This window comes from Vicia villosa, linkage group LG5 (assembly GCF_029867415.1).
Source record: "Vicia villosa cultivar HV-30 ecotype Madison, WI linkage group LG5, Vvil1.0, whole genome shotgun sequence".
NCBI lineage: Eukaryota > Viridiplantae > Streptophyta > Magnoliopsida > Fabales > Fabaceae > Vicia > Vicia villosa.
Window position 1 is genome coordinate 142,506,323 of NC_081184.1, and position 18,885 is coordinate 142,525,207.

The window sequence follows — 18,885 nt, forward strand, 5'->3', positions numbered from 1 at the left end:
TTCTTAAAAATCTTATGTAAATTTTATAACTTTGATTTTGTCACACCAGTGAAACGTCTTTCTGAGACTGCGAGGCGGGTGATGAATCGTAATATATTTTTTTTTATTCTACCCCTTCCCCGAGGCATATGAAGTGAGGGGTGTCTGATGCGCGTCTCGATCCATGTATCCTACTTAAGTTGTTTTCTATCATTTGGAAGTGAACCGATATGTCTTAAATCATCTCTCATTTTGCCTTAATTACTTCATCTTGTAAGTCTTGTATTTGAGAGTCTGTGTTGTTATATTTACAAAAGTATGAACGAGACACACATGATAGCTCGTCATCACTACTACAAATAATATATTTTATAATAACACTTTCACCTCACTTAACAAACTGATATATAAACTAAACGGTGAGCGCGTCAGTTTTATTTTATTTTTAAAAAAAATCATCTATTCCCTCGGTTGCTACACACAATCAAGGGATAAACTAACTAAGAGACAAACTTTGAATCTCGGCAACAACAAATTACGTTTTATTATTTTTTTATAATTGTGTCATTCTTTTTATTTTGTTTTTTATTCCTTCAATTAACCTACCAACGAAAGGAAAAAATTATTCAATTTTTCCTATAAAAACATTGGTTCATTAAGTTTTGCCCTATTCTAATTTTACTGGATTATTGGTGTTGAAACTTCTTAATTTATCTGTTAATGTGTAAACTCTCTATTATATTAAGTTTTTTGTTCTACGATAATGAGTAGTTAATTTAATTATTGTCATGAATGAGTTTAATTACCATGTATTTTGAATTAAGTTGTCTATTGGAATATTATTATCACGCTATGATTTATCTTTAACTTGTGAGTAATCTAAATTAATGTTTGATGACTTGTAAATTGATTTATGGTTTGTCGTACAATCATAATGCTTGATAAAAATATGACTTAAATGTATTTTTGATTCCTGTAAGTTAGTGAATTTTTTATTTTCGTCCTTGTAAGTTAGTGAATTTTTTATTTTCGTCCCTGTAAGTTTATTTTTTTTGTCTGAGTCCCTATATTTCAAATCTGTTTTCGTTTTAGTCCCAAAAGCCAAAATCCGCATGAAAATCTGCAGGATTCCTGCGGATTTTCCTGCGAATTTTCCTGTGGATTTTGATTTTAGGGACTAAAACGAACGCGAATGTGAAATATAGGGACTCAGATAAAAAAAATAAACTTACAGAGACGAAAATCAAAAACTCGTTAACTTACAAGGACTAAAAGTGCATTTAAGCCTAAAAATATTCTCGTTTTTCATCACCTAAGATTAGGAATGAACCCTTGAAACCGATTGTATTCCCCTTAAATGAACAACTTAGTTTTATTTATAATCCGCTACACACCTTAGGGATTGATTTAAAACTAAAGGTTTATTCACTAAGAAATTAAAGATAAATAATATAGAGAATCGCTAATTACGCAAGATAGTGAATTCATTCGCAAAGTTATTTTATAGTACTAAGGAAAAACAAAGTCAGTTTCATCCCCAGACAATTTTCATCATATTATTTTTAAAAGTTTGTTCGATTAGCGACAAGATGCCACACAAAAATATTAAGACAATATGATTTAAAAGGAGCGAAGAAAAATACAAATTAAATAACACAGATAATTGATAACCCAATTCAGTGCAACATCATTACGTTTAGAGGGCTACATTTCAACAATAGGAAATTCATTAATTCAAGTAGTCAAATTACATGACGGTCTCATCCAAATTCTCTCAGTTTAGTTCCCTTTTCGTAATACTACCTGTGAATTTCAACCCAGACTCCCTCTAAATCTGAGATTTTCTCACTTTCATTCAAACTCTATCCTAAGTGTTTGCAAGAAAACACTTATATATGACGTGATTCAAATTACAATTACATATTAAATACTCTATCCTTCTAAAAATAAGAACGACGCTCAAGAATAAAGTATTAAAATAAAAAATACAAAGGCTCGCTAAAATAAAATACAACACACACAAAACTTCAAAATCGTAGTTGTGAAACAAGGAGAACCAATTCATTAAATAACAAAAGTAGTCCAGCCAAAAAGCCTAGTAGAGTAAGAGCTCGTTTGATCCAACTTTTTATCTACTTTTTGTTGAAGCGGTAAAGCGGCAAGCAACAAAAGATTTGAAAATATTTATCCGGGAATTATCGTGTCCACAGAGATTGGTGATACTGAACTGCCGTTCGACGGATTTTAAGTTCTTGAGCTTGGGTTAAATGGGTTTTAAGTAAACAGGAAAAATATAATATATGAACATAAAATAAATTCATTCTTGATAGAGAATAACTTATCTAGTTTGAATCTAAAATACTCCTCACAAACTTAGATTTATCACTCCACCGTACTCAATCTACAATACTCATCAGAATCACCATATATCCCTCACATCAATGTCCATTTCTGCAACACCGACGAGAGTTTAACTATATTGCTCTTTCGACGATGTCTCAACCGATTGAACAACATAGAGACATTAAACTTAGATATTATGTGGATGTTAACCCCAAACCCTATGTCTATAATCTAGAACTAACAGGTATTCTCCTAATCAAGATTCACGAAGCATATTTCTATAACAACATAAATCCGTAATGATTAAGCAAAAAGATCAGAAAAACACCGATTAAGATTTGTAAAGCAAACTTTATACAACTAATAGAAAGAGTAAAAAACATCCATGGGTTTAGAGTAATTTACATACAAACTCACCAAAAGAGAAATATAAAGAGAAGAGAAGAAGAGGAACCAAACATTTCTTGGTTTGTCAACACCAAACGATGAGAAATTCGACCTCCGATCATCAAGATGCATGCTCCATTGTTGTTTTCAAGCTCTCCCTACTCAAAAATGGTTGTGATGACTTTGGGAACAAATACCCCAAAGCATAACCCTAAAAAATATGATTTTTCCCTATTTAATGACTTTCCAAACCGCCCAGACCGCGCTTAGCGCGCAAATCCGCGCTTAGCCTGCTCAACAGAAAATTGAAATCTTATTTTGGCCATATCTTGAGAACCGTAACTCCGATTTACGCCCGGTTCGAAGCGTTAGAAAGCTTATTCCATGCTCTATCTAAAAATGAATAAATATCAATGAAATTGATGATTTTTCTCATATTTTTTTGAGCCTTATTCGTCGACGAGTTGGTTTCGTTGCTCAAAATCACGTGTTTGAAGCCGTGTCTTCGACACTTTATTGCTCATGCTCCAAATACCCAAGAATACCTACAAAAAGACACAAAAACTATCAAAATGTATAAAAGTATATGAAAATACGACTATTCACAAAGTATACGTATTTATACACAAAACGATGAATTATTCAAACGGTATTAACAAAAAGTATCGATAAGTGCCACTATTTACAAACACAAAATAACTACATTTTTGCAATTATCACTTTTCTTCACCTTATAAGGAGATAGAGGGCCAAACACACTTTTTATAAAGATCTTATGAAAAAAAATAGTTTTTTTTTAAGACAAACAATTGAATAAATTAAAAGGAGCTTGTAAAAAAGGCGTTGAAACCAACTTTTTCGGAGCTTAAATCATGTGGTCGTGGTTCGAATCCCAATGAAAGCACTTTTCTTTAAAAAAATGACACTTGTGCAGTAGACGTAAGTTTTTCAATTTTTTCTATGGTTCATAACATCTAGAGTTATGTTTTATTTTTTCTTTTTTTTCTTCTTCTGTTTACATCGTCATTTTTGTAGATACTAGTATTGTCCAACTTTTTATTCGTTCTGTATATTATATCTTGTTTTATTGTATAATAATTTTCAATAATAATATTATTAATTTCTTATAATACAACAATTAATCAATACGCTATATATATATATCACGAAACAAATTTTAAATTAAAAATAATTTTAAAGTTAAAAAAATAATCATAACCAAACAACTTTAACTTTACTTTAAAAGCTCTTATTTTTAACTTTAATTTTAAGGTGACTTTTAAGACTTAAAAAAGTTGGGTCAAAGTTAAAGTAAATTTTAAGAATAAAGATCTAAAACAAAGTGAATCTCATAAACTAAAAACGAAATCTTCTTTCATTAAAATCAAATCCATTTTTTTAATTAAATCATATACAATCAAAATCTTCTTCAAAAATATGATTTAATAAAATCTTCTTCAATTAATTTGATTTAAAATACTTCTTATAAGCACAATCTTTGTAGACTTTTGGAAGCATTAAAACCAAAACAAATTTTGAATAAATGATGAAGCGATTCAGCTCACACATAGAGCATGCGTCAGAGTCAAACAAAGACAAGACGTTTCAAACAAGTCAAGATATCTTGCTTAATTATAACCTGCCTACAAAAATTAGCCAATCAATTTAATAAAGAACTCTCCCTTTGGCTATTTTTTAAGCAAAGCAACAACATGGATATTATGCATATCCGTTCTTCTTGATCAGATCACACATCTGATAAGCATAACAACAAAGAGTAAAGCAGCAAGAGCATAACATTCCCCATATCAAAACAAAATAGAAAAAAAAAACTTACCCCCTATTTGCCTCAAAAGAGACAAAGGTAGAAGAACTTAGTCAAAATAACAAGTCATCCACATCTAGGCACACAATTACGACAAAAGAAACAACAAAATCCATCCAAAACATATTAAAAAAACTAACAGATCATCAAAACAACAATAAAATCGCTAGAACATAGTATATGAATCATCATCTGAAGGATTGCCATACACGTCCTCACCACTAACTTCCTCATCATCATTTGACATATCTTCATCTTGATCTATCAGCATAATATCTTTCTCACCATCAGGAACATCAAACTGAGAAGAAGAGGCACCAACAGCTTGCAGACAACATTTTAATAAGACTTTCATAAAAACCTTTTCTCGCAAGGGATATGGTGGCAATGATTTCCAGCAAATCTTTGGCTTCATCGATGAGTTCTTTTTGAATGTGATTTCTCATAGGCCCAGACATAAGAGCCACATCAAGCATTTCCTCATCAATAGATAAATTAGATTCATATATAAATGGAACATTGGGGAGAGTAATATTAGGGACATATTTCCCAACAAACAATTAGTAATTGAAATTCGACAATCATGAAGCAACATTGTTATACCCCAAAATTTGCCCGCATCTTTTTTAGAAAGAAGGCAACAGACTTCTGTCTAAAAATTGGGAGTTTCATATAATCTTGGATTTTATTTCATAAATATCCTGATTTTATGAATACTCGGTTTTTAGAATATTTCTTATACGGTATTTTGGTTCGCTGTTGAATTTATTCTTACACAAACGCCAAGTACTGTTTATCACTTTACACACGCTATTTATTTGAGATTTATTTGGAGATAAATAGTACTGACGCAATTGGTACAGAATTAAATTTTGCAGGCGCAGAGTCCGGGGATTCAGACTGTACTGGTAACAAGTAAATTATTATTAGTTTTTGTTTCCCACTAATTTTTGTACTATACTATTGTTTTCAAATCTTTTCCTTTCTTTTCAAATCTCTTTCTTTCAAATCAAATCCTAACTTTATTCCATACATCTCTCTTTTCAAACCCTACCATACACTTTCTTTCAAATCCTACTACCACTCAAATTTTCCTTTTTTGTACGGAATCACTTCATTCCCCAACGTCTCTATCCTTCTTTTCACTCTATAAATACCTCTCATTTTTTCCATAAATTCTCACATCAAATTTCAACTCATTTCTCAAACTTCTACCTCATAATTATTTTCTCTTCTTCCCCGGCAAAAATGACAAAGTGGATGGATACGTTTTTTCTTATGGTCATCACTATTTTGGTGGTGATCATGTCCTTTTTCTGTCTGCATAGTCCTGAAAAATGCGGACCTGGGTTGCTTACACTTCCGTTCATTTATATGTTGCTATTTATAGCATGGGTTTTTAATCGTCATTTTTAAAGTCTGTCGTATCTTTCGCTTTCAAATAATGTACCGTTTATTATATTTGTCGTACTGTTCATTATATTATGTAATATTTGTACTGTCAGTATTAAATGTCGTACTATCTATCGTACTGTCGTTTAATTATCAAGATAATATTATGTGTGTTTTCTGCTAGTTAAATATTTATTTTTCTGTGCATTAAATATTTTTCAAGGTTATTATCGGTAATTTCGTTCACGTACGGTATATTTTATTTATTTATTATGTTTTGTGTTTTTCTAACAACTCATGTAAATAAATTTTCACCATTAACATAACAAAAAAACAAAAAGAAAAAATTAACTTTAACTGTTAAGTTTTCACTTTAACTGTTACGTTAATGCCCGGACAGCCAGTTGACAGTCAAACTCGCTGACAGCACGATTCTCCGTGTTTTGTACCATCAATCAAATCAATCTTTTGCATTTCAAAATTCCAAGATTTTTGTTCTAGAAGTCTTCTGATAATCACATGATCAGCAGAGGCTCAGCACTGCACAAAAATCAGGTACACTTAACTGTCTCCTACACAAACAGTCCCTAACTAGGGTTTTTGTTTTTTTCAGGAGAACAAGTTTTTTTTGAGACCTCAAATGGATTTCATGGACCTCCATATGTCTCAAAGTACCACCAGACAAATTTTCAAACTTCAATTCGCTCAAACGCACAGTCAGCAACTCAAACAGTCAGCAGACGACCAGTTTGACCGAAAAGTCAACAGACAGTCAAAAATGAAATTTTTTGTCAACATCCATATTTTGTCAAAAGATTCATCATTTGATCAATGTTTGATCATAATTCATCAAGAAAAGATCAGAAATCAACAAAACCCTAAGTTTCAAAATTAGGGTTTTCTCCTAAAAAGTCAACTGAACTTTGACCGGCCATAACTCTCTCCTCGTTCATTCAAAAAATTCCAACCAAAGCTTGTTTTTAAGGAAATTCAATTATCTTTCAAATGCAATTGATCCCATGGTCATTAGATTTACCATTTGAAAAATATGAGCTCAGACATTACAGGTCATTTTCAAAGTCAACAAAAAGTGGTTTTTTGTCAAAGGCCATAACATCAAGATAATTTCTCCAAATGAAAAAAGTTTCCAAAGTAGCTTGTAGAGGACATCTTGAGGTTTCTAAAAAGTACAAGAACTCCTTCATATGATCAAAATTGAGGGAGATATGCCTTGTTGAAGTTGGCTATTTTTTGGGAAAATGCATGAAACCAACATTGATCAAAAATGTTTTTTTTCCAAAAGAGGCCAAGTTTTCATGATCCAAACATGATTCTAATGATGCTAAGGGCCTCCCACGACCAACCTTAGGCCCATAACATTTTTATTTCTTTTTTAGTTTAATTTTATTACATTTAAAGTTAAATTAAAAAAGAAATGGTGTAAGATAATGATACAATGCTTTGTTCTTAGGCAAAAGCCATCAAAATTGATCCAAACTCTGCAGCATAGAAGTACATGGCAGGCCTAGAGCAAGAGGGATGAAGAAAATCAAGCCATGGCCAAGAAATTCAAAGTTTTTATTATTTAAAAATTCAAAAGTTCAAAAGCAATCAATGCTTGATAGCTTAAGTTTGCAGCACTTCCATGGCCTATAAATGGACTAGAATACTTCAGTAAACACACACACACACACAAAGATCTATCAAAGGAATAGCCAAGAAACTCACAAAATTCTCAAAAAAATCTCAAAGCTTTGTAATTTTCGTTTTCTATCTTCCAACCATTATCAATACAAACTAATCATTCTAATCATCTCCTGAGACCTAATATAGTAAGTTGGGATCATTACTCATGGTTATATGCTCATAGAACTCATGCTTCGAAAGTAACATATTCATGCACTTTCTTTAACTTTCGTATCTCAATCATAATTAAACATGTTTTAATGCAAACTAACACTTCTAACAAGTTACCAAGATGGTTTGGGAAAGGTTTAAACACTTACATGCAAGTTTCCACGTAAGAATTCTCATGTACCATTATTGAGTTTTCAAGTATGTGAACTTTCGAATACCATGTTCCATGCGTTTTTAGCCAAAACTAACGCCGCCATCGTGTTCAGGAGGTCATTTTAAGTCGACCTGGGTGCCCCTTGTTTTGGTTCATGGTTGTTTTTGTAGGTTTTCAAAAGCATGGAAATCTGAAGAAAAATCCGCAGGAAATTCCGCAGATAAGTCTGCAGCTAATTCCGCAGGTAAAAGGAAGAAGATGATGAATAGTAGGTTTGAATCTTTGACCAGCAAGCGTGGCATATCCCACTCTTCTCATTCGCTGGTCAGCCTGCGTGGGTCCCATGTTGGACTTTTGAAAAGCTGAATGATCCTATGTTGTCTCTCTATCCACGTGCACCATGTGACCACCAATCTGAGCCACAAGATCACCTAATAATCTGATCTAACGCCCTAGCATGCGCAGACCACCATAGTCCATCATAAGTCACCACACAGGATTTTTTCTTTAATAATTTTAATTCCTTTTTTAATATAACTTCTAAAATTGTTTTAAAATAGTTTTAAAAATCAAAAAATATAATAAAAATATTTTTAGGTTTATAAAGTAATATATTATTTTTTGATATAAAAATATTTTATTTTTTCTTTATAATTAAAATATTTTGTTTAATTAATTAGATAATATTTATATATTTATCTTTTAATTGTTTCTAACCTATCAAAAAATCAGAAAAAAGTATTTTCTTTTTATTAAATTAAGTTTATATATTATAAATTAATTTTGCACATATTTAGAATATTTTTCTCTTAACTTAATAAATTTCCAAAACAACTTCTAAAATCCAAAAAAAATAATTTTATTTTAAAATTAATTAACAAACAATATGAACATATTTTAGACTTAATTTTTAGGTTTAAGTTTTATTTCTACCTTTTTCTCATTTAATTAAATTAATTATGCATTAATTAAAATCAACCATCCAAAAAAATCCAAAAATATTTCCCTTTTATCTTATTGCAATTTAAATTCATAGATAAGTGTATAGGTTGTCAAAATCATGTAAATAGCGTAGTTTACATTTCTCGCACAATCGATGTAATAGCGTAGATTTATTTTCCGCATTTTACATCCCCGCACTTTAATTTCTGTACATATAAAACTGCGTGTATGTCAAAAGATAAAAACTGAAGCGTTAGGTCACTAATTTCAAAGACAAAAATATCTGAATCAGAACACGATCACACTTGCACCTCTTAGGGTAATTCCTCTGTTACTCTTTTCAAAATCAATTCTACGGTTTCAAATACAATTCAAATAATTTCTTTCTGTATCCAGTCAAAGAAAATTTTCTAAAAGAAAATAGGAAAGGACCTTATAAATTTAGGGTAGATCTCCTAATTGCTTGCTCAAATCAAAACAACAAATGTTTCACATATCACTGTGTTTTTCAAAACAAAACTTTCAAAAAAGACAACATTTTGTATATATCCAAACAAGGATCATTACGAAGTTAAAGATCTTTTTTCAAAACATCTTTCGAAAGATAAAACACTTTGTATACATCCGCACAAGGATCATTACAAAGTTAATTTACAAAGGTATTTTAAAACCATATACAAGCATTTCAAAGCAAGACAAATGATTCAAACAAGTGAGCTAAGCAATTAAGAGCCCATGGATAACCATGGATACAAACGAGTGCTAATACCTTCCCTTTGTATAACCTACCCCCGAACCCAAAATCTCTTAAAGGTCTTTTTCTGTTTCTTTTATAAACCTTTCCTTAATTGGATAAAATAAAAGTCGGTGGCGACTCTCTGATTTTCACAACTCAAAAATAAAAGAAGAGTCAGTTCGTATCTCACGAGAAAAAACCGAGGACGACAAACACCAACTACATCTTCACTTAACAATTAACACTCAGCGGTGAGGTGTCCTAGGACTCCACATAACTCATATTGGGGAGTTATGGCAGCCACTATGGTTGCGGGATTAATATTGTGATTATCAATTTTCTAGGTAAGGGCATCGACTTTTGCATTCATATTATCGAGGTTGCTAACTTCGTACATACTTCCCTTCGACTGTGTTTTCTATACAGGAGCACATTTGCTCCCTCGCTGATAATGGTTCTGGGCTATATTCTCGATGAGTTGGTAAGCTTATTGGAAGAGTTTATCTATCAAAGCTCCTCCCGCAGTTGCATCAACAGTCATTCTTGTATTATAAAGAAGAATGTTGTAAAAGGTATGGATTATTAACCATTTTCTAACCCGTGATGCGGGAAGGCTCTCGTCAAGTATTTGTATCTCTCCTATGCTTCGAAGAGAGATTCATTGTCGGTCTGTCTAAAATAGGTAATTTGGTTTCTTAACACCGTAGCTTTTCTTGGCGGGAAGTACCTTGCTAAAAACACTTTCTTTAACTCATTCCATGTCGTTATGGAATTTGACGGCAGAGACTGTAGCCAAACTTTGGCCTTGTATCTTAGGGAGAAAGGGAATAAGTACAATTGAATGGATTCGGGGTCAACGCCATTACTTTTTAGTGTGTTACCGAATTGCACAAACACAGAGTGATGCAGATTCAGATTCTCTATTAGGTTACCGGAGAACAGGTTTTGCTGCATAATTTGTAACAAAGAGCGTCTTAACTCGAAGTTATTAGCCTGGATTACAAGATTAACAATAATCGAGTGTGGCTCATCCTAAGAGGGGACACCAAAGTCCTTAAAAGGATGATTATCACTATTCTTAGCCATCTGAGCACGAAGTTGTTCTAACTGGCATCTGGTATGCAACCAATGCTCAATTTTGTCTATCGGTTGGACTAATTCCCCAGAGGTTCGAGTCTTTTTCATACAACCGAAAGAAGGAAAAAAACAACAAGGATTTTCCTTATTCTGTACAGTGTAATAACAGAGTTACGATATTGATGATATTGGTCCCCGACTATGGCGCCAAAAACTTAATAGGCCTGCAAGTGCACGACTTTATTGGTTTTAGTATAAAAGATGTTTGATTCTCACAGAGACCAATTGACAAGTACCGTTATCTCTTATCACGTTGCTTATCTAAGGTAGTGCGACTTAGTTTGTTTACGTAATCGGAAGTAAGAAGTTTAAAATTAATTCTAATAACGAGACACCGAAATATGATTCTCGTCGACCGTTGATACTCTCAAAAATCATGTTTTATAACTATAACGAGAAAAAAATTGCGGGAAAAGACTAAGTTAAAGGCACCGCCCGCTTTCGCATACATGATTCTAGATTTCGAACCTCTAATTGCCCGCTTTCGCATGGTACAATTTACATCTTAGAAGTTTTGTTTAAAAATAGTCTATTCTTATTCCAAAAGTTATTTTTAGTAGAAAATTAATTTAAATGTACCGTTCGCTTTTGCGTTTCCGGTACTAGATTTCAAACGTATAAATGTCTGTTTTCGCGTGTCCGTTTATAATTTTAAAATCCCTTTTTGAAATTAGTGTTTTCTAAATTAATTTAAAAGATCTTTCAATGTATTTAAAAATTAATTTTTGAATTATAATCCATCAAATACTATTTTCACTTTTTCAAGCTAAAACTGGTATCACGGTATTTCTACTTTCGCACTAAACTTTTAACGATAAAAACAGAATTTTCAGAGTTAAAAATAATTCTCGTTACAATTTATTAGAGTATTGTCGGTATGACGGTCTTCACATTCCAGACTCAATAAAAATCTATTCAAACATAGTAATCACATCACATACACAACATAATAAAAACAAGCAAATGAAAGGAACCTGTAAATTGCATAGAAGATGATACTTGAATAAAATGGTGCTCCAAAGCGAGACTTTAATCTGATACAATGTTGAAAAATAAAGCTAGAAATATGTTGGCAGGCTTAAATTAATGTAGCAACAACAACCCAAATAAAGCAACAAGTACAATGAATATAAAGTTACATAAACACTTTAATGTTTAAAATACTAAATTTATACTATTATAAGCTTGGATGCCTTCAAATTGCAAACCAATGGCCTACATATAAAGGGAAACTCGTAGGAAAACGGCTGAAAACGTGCAATTGAGTGGAGAAAAATTTTGAAGAGGAAAAAACCAATTGCAGATACTAGGTAGAAAAATCTAGACGACGAAGTCATGACGGGCGTCAGCATGCCTGATGCCCTACCCGTCATGACTCTTCAAAGGAGGCTGCAAGATCGTGGGCTATGACGGGCATCAGCCTAGCTGACGTCCTGTCTGTCATGGTACTATGACTTACTTTCATTGCTCCTTTTACTCTTTGGCTGGCGGTCCTTGCCTTGGGGTGCCTGACGCCCGTCATGATTGTGTTGCGCCTGTCATGGCAATTTGTCTTGTGCTATTTTGCGTCGTTTTGCTATTTTTCACTATTGTCCCTTGTCTTTGACATTATTTGATTGTGGGTCTTGCTAACGAGTGCTCTTATGACACTTTTTAAGCATATTAAATAAAGAAAATATTTTTTAAAAGTCAATATTTCAATTTCCAATGCATTTTTAATGCATTAAATACACGTACTTTTTTTTTAAAAAAAAAATTACCATTTTAATCACTTAAAGAGTGTCCTAAGGGCACTAGTTAGCATTTTTCTTTGATTGTTTTCTGAAACACAACATAAAAAATCAACATCTACTATCTATCTATTACTAAGAAATTGACCAAAGTGTCAAAATTACCCTTCCCACTAAAAAATATTACACTACAAATTGGACAAAATAGTAACTAACAAAATCACTCAACCACTTTTCTATTGTCCAATGAAAATCAACTTTTTTGCCAAGTGTCAATTGCATATTTATGATTCAACTTTTTCTCCCAAACACACACCTTCTCTCTCTTACTTAAAATTTCAAATTTCTTTTACATTTCATTTTTTCACACTTTCTTACTTTCATTTTAATTTTTCTTAATTTATTTATTATCACAAAAAATATTAATAATATATTTTTAAATTTTAATCTTACTAAAAATTTCAAATTTCTTTCATATTTCGTTTTTCCATACTTTCCTACTTTCATTTTAATTTTTCTACATTTATCTATTATCACAAAAAATATTAATAATCAATCATTTAATTATTATCCCCAAAAATATTTAATTATTTCACGGGTCACTATCAACTCAATATTTAATTTTTTAATCGATCATTACACATTTTCTCTATCTTAATTAAAATTTCAAATTTCTCTCACATTTTTTTTCACACTTTCTTACTTTCATTTTATTTTTTTCTCTATTTATTTATTATCTCACGGGTCCCTATCAACATAATGTCTATTTAATTTTAATCAATCACTGTCTTTATTTGAGAGATAATATCTTTATTTTTATTTTTTTTCTCCATCTCACGATTTTTTTATTATTATTTAATACAATTAAATTTCCATGATTATTGTTTATTTTACATTTGTTTTTAAATATATTTTATATCGCATCAAATAATTTTTTTATTTCACGGGTCATTATCAACATAGTAGCTATTTTATTTTAATCAATAATTACTATTATTTGAGAGATAATTTTTATTTTTAAATGTTAATATTTCATTTTTATTATCTCCATCTTATGGTATCTTTTTTTATATAATTATTTAATATAATTGAATTTATATGATCATTTTTCATTTATAATTAAACCATTCATTTTTAATTTATACGTATCTAATTAAATTTTATTCAATATTAAATAAATTTACCCGTGCGGCAGCACGGGTATCTTACTAGTAACACTAGAAAAACCTATCAAATCAACACTAAAACATGTGTAAATCAAGTGAAATAAAGATTTATTTTACATGTCATCACTTGACCAACAACAAATATCTATATCACTTTGACCATTGAGAGGCAAAATAACTAGAATTTTAGTAACTACATTTTGAGGCAATAGATGCTTTAAAAGATCCACATTCTATTTATCGTGTTGATCAAATAAGTCCTTTAAATACCGATAAAAAGATGTATTAACATCACTTGTATTAAAATCCATTAACTTTATACCTGGTTTAATCCAACAATGAGACCAAACATCTATATTACACCATGTCTTATTAACCAACAGAGAAAAAAAATATACTGACAGTGTAAAATATTTTTACACTGTCAACTAATGAGGGACATTTATCACAATAAATTCTAATTTTATTTTTAAAATACTGAAATGACATGGCAAATGTAAGAGTGTTTATTGGTTGTATGTGTAAAATTATTTTACACTAACAGTGCACTATCTTTAATCTCTAACCAATAGAGAAAAAACAAAATACAGTGACAGTGTAAAATATGTTTACATTGTCAACCCACGAGGGACATGCATCACGATAAATCCTAATTTTATTTTTAAAATACCGAAATGACATGACAATTGTAAGAGTTTTTCTTGGTTGTATGTATAAAATTGTTTTCCACTGACAGTGCACTATCTTATTTAAACTCTAACCAATAGAGAAAAAAGGAAATACACTGACAATATAAAATATGTTTACACTGTCAACCAATGAGGGACATGCATCACAATAAATTCTAATTTTATTTTTAAAATATCGAAATGACATGGCAAATGTAAAAGTTTTTATTGGTTGTATGTGTAAAATTGTTTTACACTGACAGTGCACTATCTTTAAACTCTAACCAATAGAGAAAAAAGCAAATACACTGAGAGTGTAAAATCTGCTTACATTTGTCAATCAATGTATTGGAATGACATGACAAATGTAAAATTAAATATACATATTAAAGAATAAACTTTTCAATATTGACACAAGAATTCAATCAAATATTTTATATATCAAAGAGATCAAATTTTCTATAAATCAATTTTGTAGAGACAAAAGTAAAATATTAATATTGGCATTTTTTTAAAATTAAAGAAGTAAAGTAAATCCTAAAATTTACAAAGAAAAAACAATATTAAACCTGTTTCTTTGTAAAAGCAAAAACAAGCAAACATAAAACAACGTTATGTATTTGAAAAGTGACTATTTTGATGTTTCTAATGGTTTATATTTTATTTCATTGAGATCATTCTTGATAAAATATGGCTTAATTTTTGTCTATAATGTGACTCTATATTTGGATTATTATCAAGTTTTTTAAATTTAAAATTGTCTTTTGAGATCTTCAAATTAAATGATTTAACTGTTTTAATTTAATTAAAAACTTGTCTCTCATGTTGGGAAAAAAATATTTGTGCAAGTGGTATTGCGAATGAGAATTTTGGTGTAATAATTTACTAAATTGCATTGGACAATAGTTCATTAGTAACATATTTTGGATTATTTCTTTCAGATTTTATTAAGTTTTTTTTCTTTGTATATAATATAACGTCCTCTTTTTTCCTTTATCATGTTTTATTCTACAGGTTTCTTTTATAAGGTTTTTAACCAGCAATTTATTTCTTCTTTAGATTTAGGTTTAGTCCCTAAAAATTTTCGATTTTTTTTTTCAATTTTTAATAACAATAATTATTTTTATTTACTTTTTAAAATTAATTTTTTATTTACATTTATAGATAAATTAATAAAAATTAAATTATTAAATTTTAAACTAATAATATTTTATGGTCTTACCAACTATATTTTATTAAAAAAATTACTTAAAACATGTAAAACAAACCTCAGTAAAAAGAATAAATTATAATTGGTGGTGATTAAAAATCATACGACCAAAGTTTAAAAGAAAATAAAGCTGATATATTTAAATAGTTCAAAAATATATTTAATTTGATTATATTACATGTAATTTGTGTGCTGTGGAATACAGAAATAAAATACATTTAACATTCATTTTTTTTTTAGTCAAAAAAAAAATTAATGCCTAATATAATAGTACCAACAGTTTTTATTCAAACCATCATATACAATCCCACTGTAAATTTATCAACTCTATGTCTCTATCAAACTATATAATATATTCTGTATTCTTCCTATATGTTACATCACATTAACAGTATCATACATCGCTATAGAATATATATTCTACTTTCTTCCAATATGTTTCATCAAATTAACAATATCATACATATCATATATTGTTATATTCAATTCTTGCTTATGGAGCTACAAAAAATCATATCCATATTATTACCTCACTCTGAACCTTTTTGCAAAATAAGTAACATATCAGAAACATCTAATGATTTTTGCTACCATACTGAGTCATTTAAGAAGCTGGTGGAAATGGACTTGCCTTGTAATGAATCTGTCGAAGAAAAACTGCGTTGGTTGCGGTCTCAAATCATAGGTAATGATGATGCTGAGTTTGATTCTTCGTTTGGAAGACGAAAAATTCTCTATGCTGATCACACTGCTTCTGGCCGCAGTCTTCATTACAGTGAAAATTTCATCGTCAATCATCTTCTTCCTTTCTATGGTATGTCACTTTCTTCCTTCATAATTTACAACACATTATACATTATGAAAATTTTGAAATATTTTGTAATATTTACTTTTATTGTTCTTACACAGGTAATACTCATACTTGCGATAGTTATGTGGGAAGCAGAACAACAAAGATGCTACACGAAGCAATGGAGTACATTAAGAAATGCTTAGGTGGTGGAGAAGATGATGCAATCATCTTCTGTGGTTCAGGAACAACTTCAGCCATCAAGAGGCTTCAAGAAGTGATGGGAATTGCAGTGCCTTCTATTTTGAGGGAGAGAATGTTGAGGTGTCTTGATGAAGAAGAAAGATGGGTGGTTTTTGTTGGACCACATGAGCATCATTCAAATTTACTTTCATGGAGGCAGAGTTTGGCTGAGGTTGTAGAGATTGGATTTGATGATAAAGGATTGCTTGACATCGAAGCTTTAAAGCTACAGCTTGAAGGTTATAAAGATTCTAATAGGCCTTTGTTGGGATCTTTCTCTGCTTGTAGTAATGTGACCGGAATATACTCGGATACGCGTGCAATTGCTAGGCTTCTTCATCAATACAATGGATTTGCATGTTTTGATTTTGCAGCAAGGTATAGATAGTTGATTAGATATGGTATTTGTGACATTTGTATGTTAGAATGTTAGATGAGATGTGTTTGTTTTTGTTTAGTGGTCCTTATGTGGAAATCAACATGAGATCAGGGGAGATTGATGGGTATGATGCTGTGTTCATCAGTCCACATAAATTTCTTGGCGGTCCTGACTCTCCCGGCGTGCTTTTGATGAACAAGGTTTTGTATAAGTTAAGATCTGCACCTCCATCCACTTGTGGAGGTGGGACTGTCACTTATGTCAATGGCTTCAATGAAAAGGTAAATCTCATTTCTCATATTGAATTTTTTTTGTAAATCATATGCCAAGTTAGGCATGAAAGATCAAAACACCGATGGATAGCACTATACAAAGCATCGACACAAACACCAAACATAATATTAATATGGACACATAGACACTAGTAATAGTTTGACAAATTTATATATAACATGAGTCAGAGTTATGTTAATGTTTGACATTGACACGTCTTAAGTGAAACACGCCTTCAATATGAATTGTAGGAGTTACATGGAAAAATATGAAAACTTCATGAATCATATCATATGTGTGGCCAATGCAGGACACATTATACATGGAGAACATAGAAGAGAGGGAAAATGGTGGCACACCTCCAATAATTCAGACAGTGAGAGCAGCATTAGCATTTTGGGTGAAAGAATACATTGGCTACAAAGAGATTGAAAAAAGAGAAGAACTGTATATTAACAAGGCAATTAAGAGACTTGTATCGAACCCTAACATTAAGATTTTGGGTAACTTGCACGTCAAACGACAAGCTATACTGTCATTTCTCATTTATTCAACAACCAATTCTTGCTTATCAACTGATAGAAGTTGCCAAGAACAAGAAAAGGAACTTAATCTATGGCAAGAAATGGGGAATCAAAGAGGTAAACCACTTAATGGACCTTTTGTTGCAGCATTGCTTAATGACCTTTTTGGCATTCAAGCTAGAGGTGGGTGTGCTTGTGCTGGACCTTATGGACATGAATTACTGAATATCGATAAACCACAATCACTTGCTATTAGATCAGCAGTTCAACGGGGCTATATTGGAGTAAAACCTGGTTGGGCAAGAGTTAGCTTTCCTTATTACATGAGTGAAGAGGATTTTGAGTACATTCTAAGTGCAATAGAGTTTTTAGCTTTATATGGCCAAAGGTTCTTTCCTCTATACACCTTCAATTTGAGGAATGGAAGCTGGAGAATGAAGACAAAAAAATTTGAGGCATTAAACAAGGAAGAGAATTGCAACATTTCTAATCACTTATTGGGAAACAAACTAGAGGAAGTAAACACAAATGTTGGAGTTAAACAACAAGATGTGGTTGTGAGGGGGAACCAATCTTATCTTGAAGTGGCGAAATATATTGCTAAGAGCCTCCCTAAATTCCCTCCTCAGGGTATATTGCAAGAAGACATTGATTCTGATATCCTCTACTTTAGAGTTTGAATTTTGAATGAGTCGATAATACTTGATGCCAAACATTATTTATGAGTATACATTGTATATATTTGATTGTGCATCATTGTTCATTTGGTTTGTAGTAGGAATGAAATCTTAATTTCATGACACCCTTAATAAATATTGGATTTAAAATGTGTAGGATTTAAGTTTAAACTATAAGGTTTCCTAAATAATGTGACCATGATTTATGAATAAAGATTAATTCGCTTTAATTAATTAATTAGTTTTCTCCTTTGGCCGTTGTAACTTTATAGCCATATTCATGTTAAATCAATCATTTTATGCTTATTTTCCCGTGTCATTTCTATGCATACGTCTTGTTGTTTAAGCAAATGGAAGGTGAAAAGAAGAACCTTCTAAAACCCTGCATTTTAGAGATCCGTGTCATCTCCCTTAAAATGCGGGTCCCTAAAATGCGGGATTCTGGAAGCGTTCTTCTTTCCGTATTTTGAAAA

At 31.1% G+C, this 18,885-nt stretch overlaps 1 protein-coding gene across 1 annotated transcript; it reads left to right on the forward strand.

Moving 5' to 3' along the window:
* Nucleotides 1–15,969: 15,969 nt before the first annotated feature.
* LOC131602853 (uncharacterized) lies at nt 15,970–18,662 on the forward strand. The gene is made up of 4 exons (XM_058875072.1): nt 15,970–16,340; nt 16,436–16,937; nt 17,018–17,219; nt 17,522–18,662. The coding sequence occupies exons 1-4, from the start codon at nt 16,022–16,024 to the stop codon at nt 18,413–18,415; spliced, it is 1,917 nt and encodes a 638-aa protein (XP_058731055.1). The 5' UTR covers nt 15,970–16,021; the 3' UTR covers nt 18,416–18,662.
* Nucleotides 18,663–18,885: the final 223 nt, after the last annotated feature.

Excerpts from the sequence above, each read along its gene's own strand:
- LOC131602853 (XM_058875072.1), top strand. The coding sequence starts at position 16,022 with ATGGAGCTACAAAAAATCATATCCATATTATTACCTCACTCTGAACCT. Across the intron at positions 16,938-17,017 it reads TGTTTTGATTTTGCAGCAAG|TGGTCCTTATGTGGAAATCA; the intron begins GTATAGATAGTT and ends GTTTTTGTTTAG. Across the intron at positions 17,220-17,521 it reads TCAATGGCTTCAATGAAAAG|GACACATTATACATGGAGAA; the intron begins GTAAATCTCATT and ends TGGCCAATGCAG.